Genomic DNA, 16,278 nt, shown 5'->3' with positions numbered 1-16,278 from the left:
TAAAGATCCAGAGATTCTTTAAAAAGTAATACAGTCAAGGGGTGCCAGGGTGGTTCAGTCGGTTAAGCGTCCAACTGAGGCTCAGGTCATGATCTCGTGGTTCATGAGTTTGAGCCCCCCGTCGGGCTTTCTGCTGACCACTCAGAGCCAGGAGCCTACTTCAGATTCTGTGTCTCCCTCTCTCTCTGCCCCTCCCCTGCTCATGCTCGCTTGCTCTCTCAAAAATAAACGTTAAAAAAATTTTTTTTGAAATTAATACAATCAAGTTGTCCTTTCATACCTCTCTTCTGCTTTCATTTTCTTCAAGGAGAAAGAAAAAAATGCTTAAACTGAATACCAAACTAGAAGAAACTGAATACTAAAAGAATAAAAATTAGGAAAGAGAAAAGGGGTGAGGACCAAAGGCAAATGAGAAAAAAAATTAAGGGAATAATAGAAAATGAACCAGAATGCTATAATATACATGACCAAAAATCAAGAGGTACAAGCAAACATATTCATCGTGATGGCTAGCAGTGATCCTGGGTTGATATCGGCCATCACGGTAAATATATTTTCTTTCAATGTACTCAGTGAGTATCAATACCCTTTATACTCTTACTCTTGGAATAGAACAGCCCTTACCAGGACATGGAACAGAGGAAGGAAAGGAAAATACATTGAATGTTTACTATATGCAAGGCATTATTTAAGACATCTGACAAGTCTTCTCATTTGATCACTGTGTAGCTATATGAAATAGGGACTATTTCTGACTTGAGACTTAAACACTAGGCTCAGAGCCATCCACACAACAAATGACAAGTTCAGCAGTGCCAGTGTCTTTGCTCTTTTTTCTTCCTGCTTCGAGATCATAAGCATCTGTGCCTAAAGATGAATAGAAGGATATATATTGCCGTCACTCTCTTACCTCTCTGGATGGGCATGGAACTTCACCAGACTGCTATAGAGCTGTCTCTCTGCTTGCAAAGCCTCATTGAGCCGACTCCGTTCATCTACCAGCCCTTCAAGCATCAGCAGCAACTGAGGAAAAGAAGCAATATGCAAATAGAGACAGGAGACACAAAGCCACATTGGATCCCGAGAAAGCAACCAAAACAATGTACTAGCATGTACTATGACCAATAAAACTCACTATCTAACTACTTAAGCTTTCTGTTATATTTTACAGTTTTCAAATCAAATCACGCAGGGGCGCCTGGGTGGCTCAGTCGGTTAAGAGTCCTGCTTTGGCTCAGGTCATGGTCTTGTGCTTTGTGAGTTCAAGCCCCTCATCGGGCTCCATGCTAACAGCTCAGAGGCTGGAGCCTGCTTCAGGTTCTGTGTCTCCCTCTCTCTCTGCCCCTCCCCTGCTTGCACTCTGTCTCTCTCTCTCTCTCTCTCTCAAAAATAAATAATAAACATTAAAAAAAATGAATAACCAAAACTCTATAGGGTAGATTTCAAACATGGGAGATAAAAGAAGAAAGAGGAGACAGAAGTCAGAAGCATGGGAAAGAGGCTAAGAGAAGAGAGTGGAAGGAAAAGAGAGGAAGGGTCAGAAGGAGACACACAGTAGGACTTACTGGTATTTCATTCATTCAATAAATATTTATCGAGCACCTTCTATTGCCAGGCTCTGTTCTAGGGATAAGCCTACTATCCAGTGGGTGGAGGAGACACCATCAGTCACAGACCTGTGTCATGGTGAGCCATAATAAGTGCTGTAAAGAAGATGAACCATGACTGTGCAACAACAGAGGTCTGTGTAGGTGAACTGCTCCAGTTAAAAGCTAGGACTGGAGTGAAAGGAGTAGTTAGTGAGAGAGATGATAACGCAGACAGGGAGTATAGATAAGTAGGTCTTTTTTAAAAAGTCTGGCACTGAAGAAAGGTCAGATATGGGGTGGTAGCTACCAAGGAACTACAGACGTTAGGGGCCTCTGTTGCTGCTACTGACCAAGGCAGGAAACTTTAGAGCACAGATTCTCTATGAAATTCCATCAACACCCCTTCATAAGTAATGGAGAATGACGGCTTTTCCGTTGTCTATTTCACAATAAAAATAAGGTTTATATTTCAAAAAAAAATTTTTTTTTTTCAACGTTTATTTATTTTTGGGACAGAGAGAGACAGAGCATGAACGGGGGAGGGGCAGAGAGAGAGGGAGACACAGAATCGGAAACAGGCTCCAGGCTCTGAGCCATCAGCCCAGAGCCTGACGCGGGGCTCGAACTCCCGGACTGCGAGATCGTGACCTGGCTGAAGTCGGACGCTTAACCGACTGCGCCACCCAGGCGCCCCAATATTTCAATAACTTACTTGTTGTCTTCGATTTCCTGAAGCTTCCTGACCCTGTGATTCTACTGAAGCAACTTTTTCCCGAAGTAGTAAGACTTCTTGGGTCAGGCGTTCCATAGCTGGTATGTCTTCAGGATCAACCAGTTGCATTTGCAGGTCCTAAAAGTAAAAAAACAAAAAACAAAAAAAACTAGTAATAAAAATGCTATTAAGCGGAGGAGCAAAGGAGCAAAGGTCCCTGAAACAGTCTACGCTATCAAGTGGAATACTGATAAGTCATACAAAAGTAACAAACATTCGTTATGAAATCTCAGAGACTCTAAAGAAGTCAAAGAGAATATGGTGATATTCAAGAGGCTCAGACTAACAGTGCATCAAGGAAGCAAGCACTTGGCCGGGGGACTCAAAGTATTCAAATGTCTGAAGGTGCCCTACAGGATTCTGAGCTGTAGTCATTTCCAACGGTCTTTAAAAAGCTTTGAAAGACCTTTATGAGGTCTTCTTTTATCTGTATGTTCCTGGTCAGGGACTCCAGATCGGCCGCCTGCACCTGCAGCTCTTCCTGTTGCACAGCCACCACGGACTGTAGTGCAGAAAGTTCCATCTGCGGAGAGGAGAAATCCTGAAGTTAGTGGGTAGAGGAGACGGCATCTATCACATCTACATTTTAACACCAAGGCCAAGGTTTTCCCACATTATATCACCATCAGTCAGTAATGCACGTAAAAACTAGAAGATGAATAGTCCTCTACTGGATCAGATCAATAAACCAGAGTGTGGTACGAAGGCGTGTTTTATGGGAAGCTGTAATGGTAGTTTTAATGACGTCCTCTGCTTTAGTCAGCACTATAAAACATCAAATTTGTTTAACTAATGAGTTTATTATGTTGCTTAAAAAAATAGGTCACCGTTAGCAGGTGAGTGAATCCTCCCAACAACCCTACAGAATAAACTTTTCTTCTGTTCCCCAATTTACATATGAGGTGACTGAGGCTGAGAGAAATTAAGGAACCCGTTCCAAGTCCTGGAGCCAGGAAATGGCAGATCCAGAATGCGAACTCAAGGAAGCAGACTCCACACATGAGGCTGTCATGCCTTTCCTGCAGAGTCTACGCATCCACATGTTCTTCGTGGTAATGGCAAGTTATTTGTAAGTAAACATTTTAAGGAACTATTTTGAGATATGTGAAGAACACAGGTGTAGGGGGCAGCTGGCTGGCTCAGCCAGTAGAGCACGTGACTCTAGATCTCGGGGTTGTAAGTTCAAGTCCCACATTGGGTGTGGAGATTACTTAAAAAGAAAGTCTTAAAGAAAAAGAAAATAGGTGTGACAAGGAAGACAGATGACACACAGAGAGTGTAAGGCACAGCCAAGCTTCCTAAAGGAAGCAGCACCTCTTTAATATATAAAATGTGAGTTACCTGCAATAAAAATGTTACTTCTACCTCCATCAACACTGACAGTTCACCATGTGGGCTCCTGATGATTTGCAACTACACAAAGTTATCTGGTGTTCTGGGCTACTGCGGCATGTTAGGAAGAAATGCTTCTCCCATTTCCTCGCATGTCGAAGGACCTCAGTTAATATAACTCCTGACCTTTCTCCACTCCTTTACTCAGCCCCAGGCAGGTAAGGGACTTGTCTTAACGGTATATTGGGGAAGAATAAATGAGGTATGCTTGACTTAGCTCCATCTTTCTTCTTTCGGGGAGGCACCTGTCTGCAGGAAGCCTCTTTTTGCCACTGCTTCTCCAAGGGCAGGCCCACGGTTGTCTGTGACTAGGTAGATAGAGAAGTCTACCCAATTCTGGGGATTGGCTAGCAGGCCTCTTGGTTCTTGCATTAAGTTCTCCACCTAAGCCTTTATCTGTAACGCAGTTGGTAAAATAACTATCTGCCACTACTTTATTTCTCAGTTTGTTCAGATCCTGGGTATGAAAAAAGGAAGGCCCTCTTCAGAGGCCTCTATCATTACAGGTGGGTATTTGCTCCACATAAGAGAAATTCAAACATGAGGAAGCTACATTACTGCGGCATGATAAAGGTCTGCAGTGAGGCAGACATGGGCTTTAAATCTTGGCATAATCTTCCTACAAGGCATTTAAACTGAGCTTCAATTTCCTCAACTGTAAAAACGGAAAAAAACACCTACTTTTCAGGGCTATGTGAGAATAGAGAAAATGTATTTAAAAGTGCACGGCAGGCAACCAGTGAATGTTAATTACTGCCACCACAGCTACTATTATTTCAAGACAGTAGGGGGAATGTTTAAAAATTCGGGAAAATCGACATGGCTTTTGGTACATTATCTAATATTAGAGGGAATGTGATAATGAATATATATGGCACCGAACCGGGGAGTGGGAACTGATTAAAGACACAAAAGTAAGCAATATAGCTAAAGATAACTCACTCAAAATAACCATTCATAGTCATAAATTTATGACCCCCAACACAGGACAGAACCAAAAAGTAATATTACACTGAATTGAGTATATACGGGAAAAACAGGAACGGCATGTGGAAACCGAACTGAAATATCTGACACGAATAATCAGATAATGGCTACAGTAGAACCCCTGCCCCCCAAAAAAGAAAAAAAAGGAGGGGAACTAGGGGATTTTGAAAACTGGTATTTTTAAAATGCCACACAATTTCATATCCTCAAAACTGGAGTCATGTAACAGGAGTCTGGTTATAAGGAGAAATATAGTTATGAGAAAAGAAACAAAGAAGTACAGTAAGAGAACTTGACCACAAATGCGAATACACGTCTTATGTTATAGATTAACTCTGGCAAAGAGATGGACTACACCTGATAGACTAGCCAGGTAAACGGAAGTTAGGAGCCCATGACACTGCTGACCCTCTGAATTAGTGTTAGCTGGTAACTCTATACTGTGGTCCTAATACTTCTTCTACATCATGGCTGGACATACAACCAGCTGTACAGGGAGGCAGAAAGAGAAGGGATTCTTCTGGAAGGCTGAGAGGCCTCTTCTGAGAAAATTCATGAAAACTCTCACCAGAAATAGGGCATGAGAATGGGAAAATTATCTGCTCCAAGTCATGACTTCTTAGCAAGTCTTTTGAGTCACAAAAGACCTCAATTTAAATCTTAGCTTCAGGTGTCTTAGTTATAGGACTATTTCCCACCTCCAATGTTTAAAAAAAAAAAAAAAAAATCAGTGTTTCAGCTTCTTCATCTATAAAATAGGGTCAATACCACTCAGTTTACAGAGTCATAAGCATTAGCGCTAATTTACGTTCCCATACAGTGCACTGCATACAGCAAGTAGTCAATAAACATTATTGATCAGTCCCCACAGTCTTTAGTTCCAGGTTTTTAAACCTAATTTTCCAGATCAAACATCACAATTCGAAGCAGGAATTATATAGTATTTCACTCTTTCACAAGTCCTTTACGATTATTCCAGTTAGCAACAGGCAGAGAGAGCAGCTATAAGCTCTTTTCAGCACTTAAAAGTTTAATGGTCTCCATGAATAAAAATAAGGGCCTCTTTTGAGAAAATATGCATATAAAGCGATTTCTGGTTTTCTCCAAAAAGACACGTCTTACTTTGCTTTTGGACCTAGGTATTATACTTGGACAACTATAGCCTTGAATATAAACTATCTTGAAATATACACTATCTTGAAAGAAAATACCAGGAATTTAGAAATTAGGCTCACTGAGAAAACTCACCCGACTTTCTCTTTCTTTTTTAGCCATGAGCTCGAGCTCCTCCTTGGCAGTACTCAGTTCTTTCTCCAGCCCGGACACTGCATCCAAGTCTCCTGGAAATGAACACACAGCACTAGCTTCGATCACTACAACCCAACACGACCTCTGCTGCTTTGCTTCTGGGGAATTTACTCTGAATACACAATCTAACAACAACAATAACAACGAATATACGTATAGGTTGTTCTTTGCAGCATTATTTGTAATGGCAAAATACTGCAATCAGTCTACAGAAGACTGAATAAACCACAGTATGTCCATGCAATGAAGTACTATAATCAACCGTAAGAAAGAATGAGGAAAATCTTTATGAACGGATATGGAATAATTTCTAAGCTATACTGTTAAGTAAAACAGGGCAGGTACAAAAGGATACACCTAGTGTAGTATGTTTTACATTAGGAAAGGGGACAACAGGAACACACACATACACATCACACAGAGACACAGGACTGCTCTCTTACTTTGCAAAAAGAAACCTAGGGAAGGATAATCCAGAAATGAAATCAGTTGCCTTCAAGGGAGGGGTGAAAACAGGAGAGAAATGTTAGGGAAGTAGTTGGGGCTTCTGAGCATACTTTTCTATATATTTGAGTTTTGAACCATGCTAATGTTTTATTTTTAATGTGTAAAGTTAGTTCAGTAATCATGGGCAGGAAAAAGCCTAAAACTGAATATTAACATAAACAAACCTGTATAGCAAATAGATAAAATAAGCACCTAGGAAATAAAAAAGTTAACCCAAATAATTTTTTGAATTCACTATTCTAACTATATACCTTCAGTGGGAAATAGTCTAAGGATTAAAAAAATAAAAAGAAACCTTAAACATTATTTAATGATTCTTTCTGCTGATAGGTGTATTCGTGTAGCAACCCTGAAGCCATTTTTGTGTATTGTGCAAATGTATAAATAAATTGACGTTATAGGTAAGCAGGTTTCTCAATGTCAAAAAAAAGAAAAAGAAAAAACAGAAAAGAAAGCAGATACAAATACAAAATAAGCCAAAGAAAGAACTTGTGTTGTTCAATTAGAATTAGAGAAATCAGTATCAAACACACATACACACACACCCCTTTAGTTCTGTTCATGTAAAAGGGCCTAGAAGCTGTGAACCTATCTTATGCCCAGAAATTAGTATCTAAATGCCGTTATCCACTTAAAGGAACCAGAGCCCCTTGAAGTAATGGGTAATTCCAGGGCTGAGGCAGGGAAAGTAAAAGTTGATCCCAGAACATCTTATTGTGCCAGAAAATGTAAAAGTGCTGAAAAACTGATGGGGAAATACCAAAAAGAACAGAGGAGCAGCTAGAAGGGGCTCCAATTGGCCAAATCTGGGATAATTTGGGCATCAAGTGGAATAATAACAGAAATAGACAATAAAATGTGTTTTTTAAAAAAAGAATCTAGTAGAACACATTGATATAAAAAAATGGAGTGGGGAGAATACAGAAAGGGCAGAGCTTCTTTGTAAAGGAACACACACTAATAATTAAGGAAGAAATTTTAGAAATAGAAATCACTTTATTATTATTATTTTTTATGTTTGTTTGGGGAGGGGGAGAGAGAGAGAGAGGGGAGGAGGGAGGGAGATAGTGCAAGCAGGGGAGGCGCAGAGAGAGGGAGACACAGAATCCAAAGCAGCCTCTAGGCTCTGAGCTGTCAGCACAGCCTGATGTGGGGCTTGAACCCACGAACCATGAGATCATGTTCTGAGCTGAAGTAGGATGCTCAACTGACTGAGCCACCCAGGTGCCCCAGACATCACTTTTTTAAACTATCAATGTAATATAATAGTTGATTCAGGCAAGGCTGAAAGATGATAAACCCCTGGGTGAGTGACTGTGGGGAAACAGAACTGCCAACTAAGATATTAGTCTGGCAGATTACTAACACAAAGGGAGACATGAGCCTTCCCAATGGAGAGATCCAGCAGATACAACCTTAACCAAGGATAATACTAACTGGTATCATGTGCTCCTGACGTGATGCACTGAGAAAGACATCACCCTTGTAGTATTCTTGCCAAAAATGTTAAACTTGAATCTAACCATGAGGAAATAATCAGAGCCAAATTGAGGGCCATGAGCTGACCCAGAGTTTTCAAAAATGCCTACGTCAAAAAAGACTAGAAAACTGTTCCAGATTAAAGGAGACTACAGAGACATGACAAGTAAATGCGATGCATGACCCTGGAGGGAGAAACCCAGCCATCGAGGACATTCCGGGGACAATGGGAACTCTGAATATGAACTGTACATTAGGTACCAGGACTATGTTAAGGTTGAATTTCCTGAACGTGATAATTATACTGTAGTTATGCAGGAGAATGCCCCTGCTTTTAGGAAATACATAATGAAGTATTTAGAAATGAAGTGTCAGGATACCTAAGTAATTTTTAAATGGCTTGGAAATTAACATTATATCTGCGTGTATGCATATAAATTAAGGACGCAAATGTGGCAAAAAGTTAACGGGGTGAATCTTAATACAAGTGTATATGTGTTATTTTTGCCACCTTTCTATAAGTTTGAAATTTGTAAAATACAAAATTGTAGAAAGGTAGTTTTTGAAAAAAGGTAAATAGGGAATAAACAAATCCAGCATCCATTACTCTTTGACTAACAAAGTTTTCCTACTAAAAAATAACTACTCGCGTGACTTATCTATGGAATTGCATAATAGTTAACACTGTAACACAGAAACAAAGTTTTTACATTCTTAATATCGTTTAAAGATCGTAAGTTAATTATCAAAGTCCACAACCTTTCTTATTATAGCGCTATAATCACCACTTCATTAATGACAGTAAGCCCCTATTTCTAGAACTCACTGGGGAAACATCTTCCTTGATGTTAGGAAAGGGGGGGAAGCTACCACAGATCCTGGCCTTTTGCTCTAAGAAAGTCAGAGACTGTAATCCCAAGCACTCAGTATAAGTTTTGTTCCTACTATGCACAGAATTCAGCTGTTTTGGGGGAGTTCAAGGCCTACCACTGTCTCTTACTTAGATGGCTGTGATCTTGGCAAACAGCTTAATGCACACTGCCCGTCCCCCCCCCTCCCCCCCGCCCCCGACATGTAAAACAAGTTATGCCAAGTTACAGTGAGTAGACAGGGACTGCCTGAAAGACATCCAGGAGAAGGTGTCAGCCCCATGGTCTTGCTGTGTAGGTTGGGAAACACTACCTCCTGCATTTCTGAATCCCTGCAAAACTACATGAAAAGGACAATCAGGAGGCAGTTTCCCTGGGCCGAACCATGTACCCAGAACAACAGTGTCAATTCAATGTAAGGTAAGGTCAGTTCTTTCTAAAGAGACATGTCTTCAGCCTTTTAGGGAAATCTAAACTTATTTTTTTCCACTAAGGTAGGAAGAGAAAGAGAGTCTTGGCCACACCTATTAACAGAGTTACAGGAAGAAAAGATGGAAGGTTCCTTAGTGAAATTAAATTTGATACTTACCTAATGAGGACCTGGCTATACTGGTATCCCCTTTGGCAGTCAATGAAATGCCATCATCCTTGGAGGGTATATGCACGGAACCCTAAAAATTGGAAGAGTCAGGGGATTTAGGAAAGTGCGGGAACCATGATCACAATGACAAGGACTTGGAAAGGTATTAAAAAGATCAAACTTCTGCCTCCCACACAAAAAGGAAAGGCAGTTGGCATCAACATCTACACAAGTACATAGTTCTTACTTGATCAGTCTGATCTCCAAGATGGGGGCTGCTGGAGGTAACTTCAGTGGGTTGGTTAGAGATCAGTGCTTGGGACACCATGAAGTCTTTCCCTCCTAAATACTGGCGCAGGGCCTGCAATTCTGAATTTCTTTCCATTAGGGCCTGTACCATCTTCTCTGCAGAGGCCTGGTAAGGAAATCACATGGAACATTAGAAAACAAAATTCACGTTGTGACGTTATTCATTTAAAGCCAGTTATTTATGAAAAGCCAGTTATTTATGAAAAGCCAGCGGGGCCCTTCAAAATAGTTTCCTTGCTTTCAGTTTATAGCGAAAAACACAGCTGAACATTGGAAAACCTGAACTGAAGTCATCTATTACAGACAGCACAGTCTGAAATGGGTTCTGCCAGAACTCTATCAGGCTAAGGTGAGAAGATTCTGGTTGAGGTGGACCAGAGTAGATGTCCTTCACTCTGGGACACATGTGCCTTTAGCCTGGATGTCCTCTACCCAAACGTTCGCTTGCTTTGCTCCAATTACATCTTTGCCTATTGCTACCTTCTCTGACTAGCCTCCTCTGCATATCCTATCTAAGACAGTGATCTTTTCTCTACTCCTGATTCTCCTCATCCTGCTAAGTGTTTTACAACACATTTACCACTATCTGATAGATCTGTTTATTGTCTCTCCCCCAACTGGATGTCCTAAGGGCAGGTTCTAGGTTTTCTTCAGCACTGAATCACAAGCACCCAGAACAGTGTCTGGCACACAGTAGGCACTCAATACGTATTTATCCAATGAATCAATTACATAGAGACATTTTTATCAGACCATACAATCTGGAGAATCTGAACCTCCAAACCACTGAACACGGTTTTGTTTAATTTCAAATCCCAATTTTCTAAGACAGATGATGGCACATTAAGGAAAAGGATCTAGAACATTATTCATGACCTTTACCACATTAAAAGTGTGCATTTAGGGGTGCCTGGGTGGCTCAGTCAGTTAAGTGTCTGACTTTGCTCAGGTCACGATCTTGCGGTTTGTGAGTTTGAGCCCTGTGCTGGGCTCTGTGCCCACAGCTCAGAGCCTGGAGCCTGCTTCAGATTCTGTGTCTCCCTCCCTCTCTGCACCCCCCTCATGCTCTGTCTCAAAAATAAATACACGCTAAAAAAATTTTTTTTTAAAAAAGTCTGCATTTAATCAGAAAATCTGGAAATAATAAACCAGGACTAAAATTACTGGGGGTATAAGGTGATGAATCAGAACTATATTAGCTGTCTCAGCACCAACTGTTTCTGAGGACAATAACTACTGTTTTAAATGAGAAGCAGAGCTCTTGTCATAATCTCTAAGGGAAATAAAAGATTAACCTTACAATTTTGGTAAGATTCAGGCCCTTTAGGGATTTGGACATAACCATCTAGATGCTAACAGTACATTATTAATTCACCTTAATAAATATCTATGGAAATTATTATGGAAAAAAGCATAAGTAACATACAAAATCTCTTGGGTCATATATATGATCTGGCTTTGAATTCTTTCTCTAGTAGTGTTGTTGTCGGCAATGGTCCTCCAAGTGGGGCCCATGGACTAACAGCATCACCATCACCTGAAAGCTTGTAAGAAATGCAAATTCTTAAGTCCTATCTATCTCTCCTAGTTTCTGTCCCCAGGAGTGAGCATGGGAATCTATGTTTCTAAAAAGCTATCCAGGGGTGCCTGGGTGGCGCAGTCGGTTAAGCGTCCGACTTCAGCCAGGTCACGATCTCGCAGTCCGTGAGTTCGAGCCCCGCGTCGGGCTCTGGGCTGATGGCTCAGAGCCTGGAGCCTGTTTCCGATTCTGTGTCTCCCTCTCTCTCTGTCCCTCCCCCGTTCATGCTCTGTCTCTCTCTGTCCCAAAAAAATAAACGTTGAAAAAAAAAATTAAAAAAAAAAAATAAAAAGCTATCCAGGCGATTTCTCCTGCATGTAAAATTTAAGAAGCAGATCTAGGAGAATACAACCCTTTTTCTTTTTCTGGAGTTAAAATGATCATTTGTAATTTCACAGTTACCTCCTAGCTTCCATTATTTTACTCTCAGCAGCATACAGTACTTCTGAGGTGTACTAATTCTTTCAAATTACAAAGGGTTAAAAAGAAAACTCACACAAAGACTTTTGTTAGCCTCCTGCCAGACTTAAATGATTCACAGTGATTCCGTTAGGTCTACTCCAGAAGCAATTTCTGCATCTCATTTAATAGGAAGGAAATGTATAATCACTTCAGGGGGCCTGAGAATTAGAGAAGGAATAGAACTATCTCAAGATACAAGGAAGCATTAGAGAATGTTATGGTCAAATGATAAGAATCTGGTGCCCCCTAAAGCTGTCTGGGGGGATTGGAACGACTGGTCCCTAAAATGCAGCTCATGTCTTTAGCCTTGAGGAGGAAGATATCTGCGAATAAGGATAAGTTAAGAATTGCCTTTTGAAAAATTGTGTACCAGTATTTTAAGATTATCCCATATTATTATAAGATTATTTCTTCTCATCAAGACCTTTAAAAAAACCCAGTCTGTTTTCCTAAGAGAATTCAGTTTTTATAAGAATTAAGAAAAAATATGTGAAGTTTAAGTTTTCCCATACCTTGGCTGGAAACAGAAAATATCACTGAAGTTTTTTTTTTTAAAGGTTTTTTTGTTTTATTTTAGAGAGAGAGCGAGCGAGCAAGTGGGGGGGAGGGGAAGAGAGAGGGAGAGAGAGAGAGAGAGAGAGAGAGAGAGAGAGAGAGAGAGAGAGAGAGAATGAATATATCTTAATCAGGCTACACACTCAGTGCAGTGCAGAGCTCAATCCTATGACCCTGGGATCATGACCTGAGCCAAAATCAAGAGTCAGATGCTCAACTGATTGAGTCACCCAGGCGCCCCCAAAATATCATCAAGTTTTGATAATTTAGAATCAAAACCAAAACACTCCAGAACCCCGTATGTGAAAATTATCAGAATATCAAGGAAAAGAAAATGTACATAATGAAGTTAATGGGTATGTGTATTGTTTAGGCAGCCTTCTAAATGCAAAGTGCTCTAAAAATATCGCACGTTTTGGTGACTGATATGAAACTATAGTGTAGGTAACAGACTGAAGGAAAAAATCCTCACGAATGGAGTATAAAATGACACACATACACACACACATGACGATGTTCAAAAGCTTCCTATTCATAGTCTGTAAATGCACCCATGCTGTTCTGGTCTGTGTGTTGGTCCTTACTTGGCTCTCCTGCTCTCTGGTGCTCATAGACTGAAGCAGGCCTTGAATCTCTACTTCATGTTCCACTGCTTGCTTGTTTCGATCACTTAGAAGTTCCTGCAGCAGCCTTTCCTTTCTCTGCAGACGCTGGCACAGCTCCTCGGCAATTTCACTCTGTCCTGGTCCGAGTTTGCAGAGCAGCGTTGAGCTAAGATCCTAACACAAAAGGGACGGTGTAAGCTTTGGAGGAAAGAATGCCCTCTACTACATATCAAAGGGTTTATTCTTTAAAAATCTATTATAGAAGAAAGAGCTATGGGATTCTGGAGAGCAAGTATCCTGCTTTACTCACTTTTGTTTCTCCAGATCCAGCACAGACCCAGCTCACAGAAGACCGTAAACACGTGCTCAGTGAATGAACACGAACAATATAGAAAAATACTTGTAACGGCAACTTACTTATTGTTTTCTGAAGTAAGCCCTTTCCCTATTTGCTCAGAGTCCATAATAATTAACATTAGATAAAGATAAATGGACACTTAGTTCATTTTTATTTATTTTCTCCCCAGTATAACTTATATGGGGGAAACACAAAACCATAGGCTAAAAAAGACTAATGAGCCTATGTTAGCATGGTGACGAAGTTCCTCCTTCCATACTGAGAGGGAGCACATGGTGGTTAAAACTGCCTAGGCTGCTTCCTGGGTCTGTCAGTTACTATGTTACTTTGGATAAGTGTCATCTCAGAAGCCTGTCTCCTGGTCTGTAAAAGAGGGGTAATGATATATATACCTCATAGACTTGTAAAGATTCAATGAGTTAGCATTCATTAAGCAATTAACACAGTGCCTAGCAAACATGAGCACTTTAACTAAAAAAGGTCAGCTCTCACATTAAAGGTGGATGTTTCTGTTCTCATCAATTCTCACATGACTTATTTGAGAAAGATAATTGTCACCTTGAGTTTATAGGTGCAGGAAAAAAAAGTCCCAGGGAAACCCAATGACTCGCCCAGGCACAGAATAGAATTCGAGACTTGGGTCACTAGCCTCCCAGACCTCAAGAGTCCTAATCCAGACAGATTATGCCATCACTAAACCAACTGCCTTCAAGTAACTAAAGTCTTGCCTCCACTTCTTTGTTCCTGTCATGCAGAGATGTCTGTAACTGCTGAATGATACTTTCTTGTTCCTTCTGCCAATGGCTAAATTTGGTTTCCATTTCTTCTTTCAGCCACTGGAGGTTTTGACAGGTAGCAGATAAGTGTTCTACTTCCAGGCCTTTGGCCCTGAGGAGACTCTCCATACTCTGCAGTAACAAAGAAAGCAACTGTAAGTGAAAGGGCACCCCACACTCCTCAGGATAAACAAGAAACTTGATCCACCTTGAAATGTCTCCTAAATTGACAATTTTTTTGCAATAGGAGAAACCTTAGTATCTAATGTAACGATGCCATACTAATATATGTATATATATTTTTTTGGTTTTAGAAACTCTCATCTAATTTTTAGAGAAATAAATACAATGTGTATGATAAATGAAGTAGTTTTGAGGAAGCAGGTTATGCTACAGAGGAAGTGAAGGACTTCTTTAAGAAGTGGCAGATGGTCAAATGTATAAACTCTAAAATACATACACAAGAAGAGCCCACAGGAAATACTACTAAGCAAGTGTTCTGACCGTGGCTATAGAAGGACATGTATATAATATTAGAGAGAAAACAACAGTATAACAGTTGTACCCTGGCAATGCTTATGTAAAAAGTGTACAGATATTGACAAGAATTAGAAATAAATCAGAAGTATGTCTAGTTGCCGTGCCTGCGTGGCTCAGTTCATTAAGGGTCCGACTTCAGCTCAGGTCATGATCTCACGGTTAGTGAGTTTGAGCCCTGCATGGGGCTCTGCACTAACAGTGCAGAGCCTGCTTAGGATTCTCTGTCTCCCTCTCTCTGCCCCTCCCCCTCTTGTGAGCCCTCTCTCTCTCAAAAATAAATACATTAAAAAGATATTAAAGAAAAAAAAGATGTCTAGAAATCTATATTCACTCTTCCTCCTGCAAAGTTCACAGTAGACTAACACTTCTCACTTCCTAATCTATAATGGTGGAACTAATGATTACTGTTTTTGTTTTTGTATTTTTTTTCTTATAAAGCAAATACGTTGGTTTTCAGAAAATGACAGAAGGAGTTGATACTTCAGGTTTAGAAATCCAAGTGGGACAGAGATACCAAGTCATGGCAGATTGTGCTCTTACCTGCATGGTAGCTTCATTAGAGGAAAGAACACCACGCAGTCTCTCTAAGTCATGATCTCGCTCTCGCACAGCGAGATGGAGTTGACGCAGTTCTTTTTCTTTTTCTTCCAGGGTGGAGAACTTTTCATCTATAGCCCGCTGCAAGGAGAGTAAGGATCCTAAAGCCCCTTCAGATTCACTACTGTGATCACACTCATTCATTAAGATTCCAAACACAGAGCGCCTGGGTGGCTCAATCAGTTGAGCATCCGACTCTGGCTCAGGTCATGGTCTCACAGTTTGTGAGTTCGAGCCCCACGCCAGGCTCTGTGCTGACAGCTCAGAGCCTGGAGCCTGCTTTGGATTCTGTGTCTCCCTCTCTCTGTCCCTCCCCAACTCGCGCTGTCTCTCTCAAAAATAAACATTGAAAAAATTAAAAACTAAAAAATAAAAATAAAATAAAGGAAGGAAAAACCAACTTCAAAAAGCAGCAAATTAAGTAGACCCATATTTGTACAGTACCTGAGTAAATGGAATAATCCACAGTGCCATAAACAAAATTAAGGTGCATACCTCCAGAGCAACATCTCTATCTTGTATTCGCTGCCGAAGTTTCTCAAGCAACATTTCATTCGCTTCAAGGGTTTTGTCGGACTTATCTCGATACTGCAAGAGCTCCCGAAATTCCTGATGAGACCAAAAAATGTTTTCCTTTATTCATTTGTCCATTACACACCAAATTCCAACATTTTGCCAACGAATTTGTTGTTTAGGATAAAAAACAAAATGTGACCACTCTCAAAGAAAACACAGGTTAGCTGAGATGACAGGCATATAAATCGTTAACTATTCCACATCATATATATATGTGTATAGACACATACGTGTGTACAGGTGTGTATTTGTATAAATGTATATACATGTGTGTGTATTTGTGTGCAGCTACAGGATGCACTGTCTACATCTGCCTGAAGGTGTCACTAAAGATCTCACAAAAGAGATTACATTTGCTTTGAATCTTAAAGGACTAGGAATTTCAGGTGGAGGTATTTCTATCAGAGAAAAAATGTAGGCACAATATGTGCACACTAT

General features: G+C 40.4%; 1 protein-coding gene across 5 annotated transcripts in view; it reads right to left on the bottom strand.

Moving 5' to 3' along the window:
• LOC115519998 (myomegalin-like) overlaps window positions 1–16,278 on the bottom strand; it is a 180,468-nt gene that overhangs the window by 13,721 nt on the left and 150,469 nt on the right. For all 5 annotated transcript variants that reach the window (XM_030323934.2, XM_030323935.2, XM_030323936.1 and 2 more), the window contains 10 exons: window positions 15,760–15,873; window positions 15,208–15,345; window positions 14,080–14,259; window positions 12,973–13,167; window positions 9,731–9,898; window positions 9,493–9,574; window positions 5,989–6,080; window positions 2,768–2,884; window positions 2,302–2,439; window positions 911–1,023 (listed from right to left, as the gene is read on the bottom strand). In XM_030323934.2, the coding sequence (XP_030179794.1) occupies window positions 911–1,023; window positions 2,302–2,439; window positions 2,768–2,884; window positions 5,989–6,080; window positions 9,493–9,574; window positions 9,731–9,898; window positions 12,973–13,167; window positions 14,080–14,259; window positions 15,208–15,345; window positions 15,760–15,873 (1,337 nt within the window). The remainder of the gene's footprint in view (window positions 1–910; window positions 1,024–2,301; window positions 2,440–2,767; window positions 2,885–5,988; window positions 6,081–9,492; window positions 9,575–9,730; window positions 9,899–12,972; window positions 13,168–14,079; window positions 14,260–15,207; window positions 15,346–15,759; window positions 15,874–16,278) is intronic.

The sequence above is a fragment of the Lynx canadensis genome, chromosome C1, assembly GCF_007474595.2.
Source record: "Lynx canadensis isolate LIC74 chromosome C1, mLynCan4.pri.v2, whole genome shotgun sequence".
NCBI lineage: Eukaryota > Metazoa > Chordata > Mammalia > Carnivora > Felidae > Lynx > Lynx canadensis.
The sequence above is the reverse complement of the archived record's forward strand: the minus strand, read 5'-3'. Positions and strand labels throughout refer to the sequence as shown.